This window comes from Crocuta crocuta, unplaced genomic scaffold (genome assembly GCF_008692635.1).
Source record: "Crocuta crocuta isolate KB4526 unplaced genomic scaffold, BGI_CrCroc_1.0 scaffold301, whole genome shotgun sequence".
In the NCBI taxonomy this organism is placed as follows: domain Eukaryota; kingdom Metazoa; phylum Chordata; class Mammalia; order Carnivora; family Hyaenidae; genus Crocuta; species Crocuta crocuta.
The window spans coordinates 1,627,898-1,635,841 of NW_027527544.1; the positions used below are offsets into that span (position 1 = coordinate 1,627,898).

General features: G+C 43.3%; 1 protein-coding gene across 1 annotated transcript in view; it reads left to right on the forward strand.

Moving 5' to 3' along the window:
- Positions 1-2,610: 2,610 nt before the first annotated feature.
- OTC (ornithine transcarbamylase) overlaps positions 2,611-7,944 on the forward strand; it is a 61,289-nt gene continuing 55,955 nt past the window's right edge. Inside the window, exon 1 of the mRNA XM_077765268.1 lies at positions 2,611-2,799. Within this exon, the coding sequence (XP_077621394.1) occupies positions 2,723-2,799 (77 nt within the window). The 5' untranslated portion in view covers positions 2,611-2,722. The remainder of the gene's footprint in view (positions 2,800-7,944) is intronic.

The following is a 7,944-nucleotide window of genomic DNA, read 5'->3' on the forward strand; positions in this document are numbered from 1 at the left end:
TTTAATAATCTTCCTTATTTGACTATAGATTAAATTCTTAACCCCATAATCTGGATTTCAAGGCCCTCAACAATCTGGTCTCAATATTCCTTTCCAAAGCTCGAGAGAATCCTCCTTTCTGGATGGGAGCTGTAGGCAGTACAGTGCTCACAGTGGCTTGCAAGATCCCATTTTACACCTCTCCCCGAACACCATGATCAGTGGTGTCCCTTTGGTAGCTTGGATCTGGCCCTGGGGGGAGCATTTACACCACACAAATCCATCAGTGCCACGAAGCAGAGCTTTGTGTGTGCGTTTGTTTTCTTTTCTGAAGCGGGGAGGCAGAGAACAAGCCCCTCCCCCTTGGATAGAATGCCTGGGGTCAGAGGACAAACACAAAATGGTTGACTCCGTGCGGGAAAGGACTCATCATTCCTGTTTATCACTACTTCCCTCAGAGCCCACCTGGTAGAGACCCAGCCTGTGGTCACTGTACAACTTTTGGTGGTGGAAGACAAAAATGACTGAATGGAGGGCTGGGTGAACAAAGAGAACTAGGTAGGGTGTCAAACTACGCAGTGGAAATGGAATTAGAGGAGTCATGGTATGAACTCTGAGGATGACCGTGAAACCCCCTGTGGTGCTTTTCCACGTTACCCAGATATCGTCTTTTGAAATTCAATGAAATTGCCTCTAACCTCATCCCACGGGTGATGAACCTCCTCTCTTCCAATCTTGATAGGGGTTATGGGTGGTTTCAGTTTTCTTAGTCCCTGCCGGGGAACCAGCTCCTACATCCATAGAATTACAAGTGTTTCTGAATTGCTTTGGCATCTCAGAAATGCCTCCCACTTTCTACACCACAGCACTGCAGACACTTCTTGATTTCTCCCCAAGCATTGCTAATACGAGTTGTTTGTGTGGGTAGCACACTTGACTGAAGATATGGGCTTTACACTACCATGAGGTTTGACCTCTTCCTTTATTCTCACTGCAAACATTCAATTTCCTTCTTTGTATTACACAGAGCAATTTCACTGTCTGAAACCTGTCCAACAACTGGCCTCTTCTGCCTCTTCAAAGATGCTTTACAGTCTTTCCCAACAAAGCTGACTTCTATTCTCCCACTTGGAACATTCACTCTATACCTTCTTACCCTTGTACCCTTGCGAACACTTGCCTCTGCCTGGAATATTCTTTCCAGAACCGAAGATTTAGTAAAGATTTGAACATTTCAGCCTTTCCCTCTGTGTCCCGCATCATTCTTTGTAAGTAGAAGGGAACAGCAATAAGATTTATTTCCCTACTGATATTAATTATGACATCACAACCATCCCTGCCCCTGAAGTGGCCATAATTTATCTTAATTTTTTAATTTATTTTTGAGAGTCAGAGAGAAACAGTGTGAGCAGGGGAAGGTCAGAGAGAGAGAGAGAGATACAGAATCCGAAGACAGGCTCCAGGCTCTGAGCTAGCTGTCAGCACAGAGCCTGACGCGGGGCTCGAACCCACGAACTGTGAGATCATGACCTGAGCCGAAGTCGGACGCTCAACCGACTGAGCCACCCAGGCACTCCCATAATTGATTTTTAAATAGCACATTTTTTTGCACTGCATAAACTTTTAGCCAGTGTTTACCTGGGTTTGCTAAATTCATATAAATTGATCAGAAGACGCAGCTCTTTCTTTCCTGCCTCCCACCCTTCCCAGCTTAGAGTACTTTTTCTTCCCTGTGATACGGTAGTGCTTTATCCGGCCCTCTCCTATGGGCTTGTGTTATGTATGTTTATTTACAAATCTTATCACCCTTCCTGAACTGTAAACTCTGTGAGAGCGAGATCATCTTCCTTCACTGAAATCCCAGCCTAATCCAATATCTGACACAGAACAGAGTTTGAAAATATGTGATTTATAACTGTGGATGAATGAATAAATGTAAAGTATTGGATGACCTCTTAGTGATCTGGAGAGGCTACCAGGGGCATAGGGTACCCCTCTCCCCACTTCTACTGATTCTGGGTTCCTGCTGGAATTAATAAGCAACTACTGGTTTATCGAAGACCTGCTATGTGCAAGGCACAATGAGAGCTTCAGGGCTGAGATCTTTTTATTATACCTCCCCACCCCTGCTTCTTGCCACCAAAAAAAAAAAAAAAAGGAAAAAAAGAAAGAAAGAAGAAAAAAATAGCTCTGGGGCATTTCTTTCTTTTTGTTTTCGTGAGAAATCTGAGACTTAGAGTTACAAACGGACTGGAAGTCCTCTGGGTTGTCATGTCTACATCTGGGGTTTTGCACTGCGATTTACATTTTCTCAGTGGGTTATTTCTACGTACCTTCACAGGATCCAACACTGCAACGCCTTGCATATATTATACGCTCAATGAGTACTTGTCAACTGATGTTGTACAAGTATGTGACAGCATAAATATATTATGAAAAATGAGGAGTCTGGTCACCAGAAGAATCAGGATTCCACACACACACACACACACACACACACACACACACACACACACACACACACTGGTGAAGCTTGGCTTAAAGTTCAGGCGTTCCTGTACCCTGCCCTGCAGTATCTCTAACCAGAGGAATTTGATAAGGTAGTTAGTTGAAGAGTGATGTTACCTTTGCTCTCTCACGGCAATTGAAAGCATTCTTAGCTTTTAGGTGGAGCCCACTGTCTGTCGCCCTTGGTGAGGCGTTTTCAAGAGCATAGAGTCATCTTGTTCGTTATCAAAAGAAGATGCTGTTTAATTTGAGGACCCTGCTGAACAAGGCAGCTCTTAGAAATGGTCACAATTTCGTGGTTCGAAATTTTCGGTAAGTGATGGCCAGAGATTGGAGTCTGACTTAGGAACCATGGTGATAAATGAAGCTCTATTCTGCAAAGGAGCAGAGCCTCGAAAGGACTCGTTTGGGAGGGTGCAGTGCCAGGTTCTACCCTTATTTGAGGCAGCTGTCTCTAATTCCAGGTGAGCCTTCATTTCTCAGTCCCCTGTAATCAGATTTCAGAGCAGGCTGGGGGCAGGGGGGACGTCACTAACCTCCGCGGGTATAGCAGACTAAATGTTCTTGACATCTTCCGTTTGTGTACATTCTAAACGGGCTCCTGGCTGAAGAAAATTAGAAGCAATTTACACATGGCCTTCAGCTTGTATTTGGATTGGCTTGAAAATAATATATCATTCTAGGGAGTGGGGATTAATCAGTGATTTAAAAGGAAAAAAACGAGACCCCAAATAACAACTGGATAAATATTTACAAAGCTGCTGCCATGGAGCCTTATGTGTGATGAGGATAATGATATTTCAAAAATAAAATCTACATTTGGAATCTATCCCTGAAATTCTTGGTAGCATGTGAAAGGCGGCTGTTTCCAGTGAATTCATTACACGAGCTACATCCTGCGTTATAGCTATTGAGCATGCAGAGGGGGTGGTGTGGGGTGTGTCTGTGGGGAAGGGGAGAGGGGCAATGAGCTAACCGAGGACGCAAGGCCATCAAATGTGCACATCGTTGCCAGAAAGCTTCTAGAGTAACTGCATGTTAATCACATAGAATTTTCCCAGAGACTCTTTCCAGCCAACCTCAAAACAACCTCACTGACTTCCTAAAAGGAGAAGCTTCTAGTATGAAGTTGTCTGAGGTTTTCTGTCACTGTTAGGAACTGGGTCTGTGGCAGTGGCCCCGAGTCCCTCCTCTGGGCAACCTGGCAGCTCTGAGCTCTCTGGACTGTACCATTAGCACCATTTCTTTGGTGAATAGAAGACTCCCAGAAGCCAGAATGACATTGTAAATGATACTGTAAATTGAGCTCATAGCATTAGACCTAGGTGGGTCCTCAGAGCCACAGAATATTAGCCTTCTCTCATTTTACGGAGAAGGTTGTATGAGGCCCAGAGAAATTACGGGGTTTACCAATTAGTACTAGAATTAGACCACATAACGCAGGAATGTGGAGGAAATCTCAGGTCTGGGGAGTCTAAAGGACTAGAGTCAAGGCCTGGCACCACCACTTGCTGTCTCTATGACCTTGAGCAAGTCGCTAAACTTCTCTGTAATGTTGCCTCACCTATAAAATGGGAAAAGAGTAATACCTGCTCTGCTTTTATCACAAGGCAGTTTCAATCATTCATTTAATAAATATTTACTGAGCACCTACTTCTGCACCACGCCCCTTGCAAGGTGTTGGAGATACGGTGGCAAAGAAGGTAAAGGAGGCATTTCACACCAGACACATGAAGTCACAGTCTAGTGATAATCAATGAGATAATGCGTGTGAAAACTGTAAAGTGACAGGCCAATGTTCATTATTTTATTATTCCATGTCACTGTGTTACATCAGATAACAGTTTGATGACATTTTCCCCCATAGTTTTTAACAAAGAATCATCATTGAGCTGAAAATAATCAACTGAGTGAATAGCTAAAGCTTGGAACATAGACTTCTCCTCTTCTTTGAAAAGTACAGGGATTATTGATTTTTAAGGTTTAGTTTTGAGAGAGAGAGAGAGAGAGAGAGAGAGCACACAAGCTGGGGAGGGGCAGAGAGAGAGGGAGACATAGAATCGGAAGCAGGCTCCAGGCTCTGAGCTGTCACCACAGAGTCCAATGCAGGGCTCAAACCCACCAACCATGAAAGATTTTTAAAATAGTGGTCACAAGTTAAATTTTTGGAACTAAAACATCTGCCAAATATTGAGGCTTTTTGGTGTTTACTAACATCCTATCATTTATATCCAGTAGGTAGACCGTAATTCTCAAAGTCCTGGCTAGCTGTCTCTCACAGTGAATGGGGGCTGAAGCTAAAGCCTGGCTAAATCAGCCCAAATCTGTACCTGCTATTTGAAAATATGAGAGCCTTGAATTACCCATGCCTTTAGAAACATAAGAGCACAGGGGCACCTGGGTGACTCAGTCAGTTAGGTGTCTGACTTCAGCTCAGGTCATGATCTCACGGTTTGTGGGTTCGAGCCCTGTGTTGTTGAGCTCTGTGCTGACGGCTTACAGCCTGGTGCCTGCTTCGGATTCTGTGACTCCCTCTCTCTCTGTCTCTCCCTTTCTCTCTGTCTCTCTCTCAAAAATAAATAAACTTTAAAAAAAAAAAAAACCTTAAGAGCATAAGCCTCTCGTGAAAATGGGACGACTTTGAAACGGTGCTGTTCTCATGTGGCGTGGGTATTTTTCTTTCCAACTCTTTTCATTAGGCACGCTACCTGCCAGCGAGGATGAATTCAGAATTGCTGAGGTCCAGTAAGACTTAGGCCTTTGATGACCTGTCAACAAGAGCGAAAAGCTCCCTGTCAACTCTGCCTGTATTGTAATTTGACTTTCAGCCTTCCGCAGGGCAAAGTTGAGCTCTTCCCCCCCAACATCCCGATCCCCATATCTCTTGGGAAAGGTGGAGGGACCTTGCTACAGAACATAGCATGTGACCTTAACACCAGAGAGTGATAAGAAATGTGTGGTCAGGGTTTGGCAAGGCCGTAAAATGGGGACCGCATGGTTTTGAAGTGAGCAGCCATATTGCCATGGACAGGATAAAAATAACAGCTTAGGTGAGGCTGAAACCATTCATGCAGCCTCCTGAATCAATCTTTTTAGTCAATTATTATTTCTTTTTTCCCCCCAAATCAATAGGCTCAGACACCAAGACTGCCGAGAACACCCAATCCATAGGCTTTTCATCTCACAAACAAGGCTCTAGAGCCTGGTGGTGTTTGGATAATAGACAGTGTCCTGTGATTTGTTGCCTATTAGGGAAACCACTTAGAGCTTTTAAAGAAATCACTAAAAAAATCTCTTTCTTTATCAGAGAAGACCAATTTGTAAGTGCAGTTCAATTTCATCTCACAAATAGAAATTTCTTCAGAGAATATTGAGCTAAGCCACCCAATTTTGTGGAGGTTATGGATTGGAGTGGAGGTGACTGGTTTTCAGGTATTTCATTCCAGACCTCTCTAAGGGCTTACATAATTCATTATGCTCCCTGCATCCCACACCCATGCTATCTGTACGCGTGTGGACACACCGATGAAGTGATTACAGGCCATCCGTGCTCTTGCCTAGAGGAGAGAAAACAGTCCTCTGTGATTAGTCACATCTTCTGTCCTAACTGAAAATGAATAGCCTCTTAAAAACATATTTCCTGGCTTTGCAAAACTATACAGGGTCTGAGATCAGGCATGCAAGGGGGGTCATGATGTTTCCCTTGGCCAACAATAAAATTTGGGTTATTTCTGGCTTATTATTTTTAGTAATGTAGTGATTTAACTAAGATCGAAGAAGTAGAGCAGCTACAGATTTTCAACAGTGTCTGCGTTCCAGCCCTATAATAGCAAGTCTGCCCAAAGCGAGCTGGCTTCGATTTTAAGATGAACGGAAGTTGCACCATTTTAGAAGGTTGACAATCGAAGGTATCTTAGAAACCACCCAGTCCCCCTGTTACAATAGTGATTTATACCACATGTGAATGTGTGGCAACAGTGAGAAAGGTTGCAAGTCAATTTTTAGTAATAAACTATTATCGTTGTTAATAGAAGTAAAGAAATTTGGAGATAATTTGTGTTTTGTTTTTCAAATCAGTAGGATGAGATTCAAGGGTTTTGTGAAGGTAAAGTCACTCTGCCTTGCATGCATTGCAATACTGAGATGGCAAGAAAGGGAAGAAATTAAAGGCAGGCCACTGAGAATTGAAATGGCTCCAGGACGGCCTATGGGAAATACTGTGTGTATAAACTTCATGAATGCTGCGGAAGACAAAGACAAGACAGGCCACTGATTCTGAGTTCATTTTCTTAATTTTTCAGATGAGGAATTGAGGCCAAAGATGAGAAGTGATCGTCCCAAGGTCATAGTTGAACTAGGACTAGAATTTGAACAATTAAAACCCCTGCTCTTTTTATTCCACTGCTTTGACTACCTTGATCCTTTCAAACTGATCAAGTTGGCCATTCTACCCTTGCACAGTNTGCAACATTAAAGAAACACAAAAATCTCTGCCATAAGGCCCATTGACTCCCTCTTCATGCCTCCAGAAGATAAAGTCTTCATCTCAAATTTTCCATGGGGATTAAAATATCACTGAACACTGAATTTTTCTCCTATTCTGGCAAAAGTCTGTTTCTGACTGACCACATTTTACTCAAATCAAGCACTTTCTCTTCCAACAAAATACAATTATACAAGGGAACACATCCAGGTCTCCTTCCATGCTCCAAACAATTTACCAGAGTTGGAAAACGCAGGCTCTTGCAATGAAAGGTTTTATTCTGCCAATACAGAATATGCCTCCATTTTCTAGCTGGGAAGATATTTGGGTAAAGCCAATACAAAGATCTACTATTACCTTGGCTTAACTTCTTAGCATTCAGTGATTTGGGGCTGAGAAATCTCTGTAATTATTTTTTTTTCCAGGGATACAATTAATGTAAGGAACTAGTCTTACCTTTTTCAAAAGCTCTGGCTTTAACAAGCCTGTAATGACAGTTGTGACAGAAAATCTGTACGTGGTTCCCATTGTTTTCTCCAATATTGAATCCTCCGTATTATGTGCTGGCTGAAGAACAGTAGTGTGGTTTAGGTCTGGTTTACCAAGGAGACACACTGAAGTACAAGAAAGCCAAGTATTTTATGGGAACACGGGAATAGTGATTCTGGCCCTGGTTTGGGTGCTTGAGAACCAGGGTAGGCTGCCTCTAACTGAGGCATGAGGTCTCTATAAGAACTTAGTAGGGGCGCCTGGGTGGCTCAGTCGGTTAAGTGCCCAACTTCGGCTCAGGTCATGATCTCATAGTTTGTGGGTTCGAGTCCTGCCTTGGGCTCCGTGCTGACAGCTCAGGGCCTGGAGCCTGCTTCCGATTCTGTGTCTCCTTCTCTCTCTGCCCCTCCCCTGCTCATGTTCTGTCTCTCTCTCTCTCCCAAAAATGAATAAAAACATTAAAAAGAAAAAGAACTTAGTAGCCA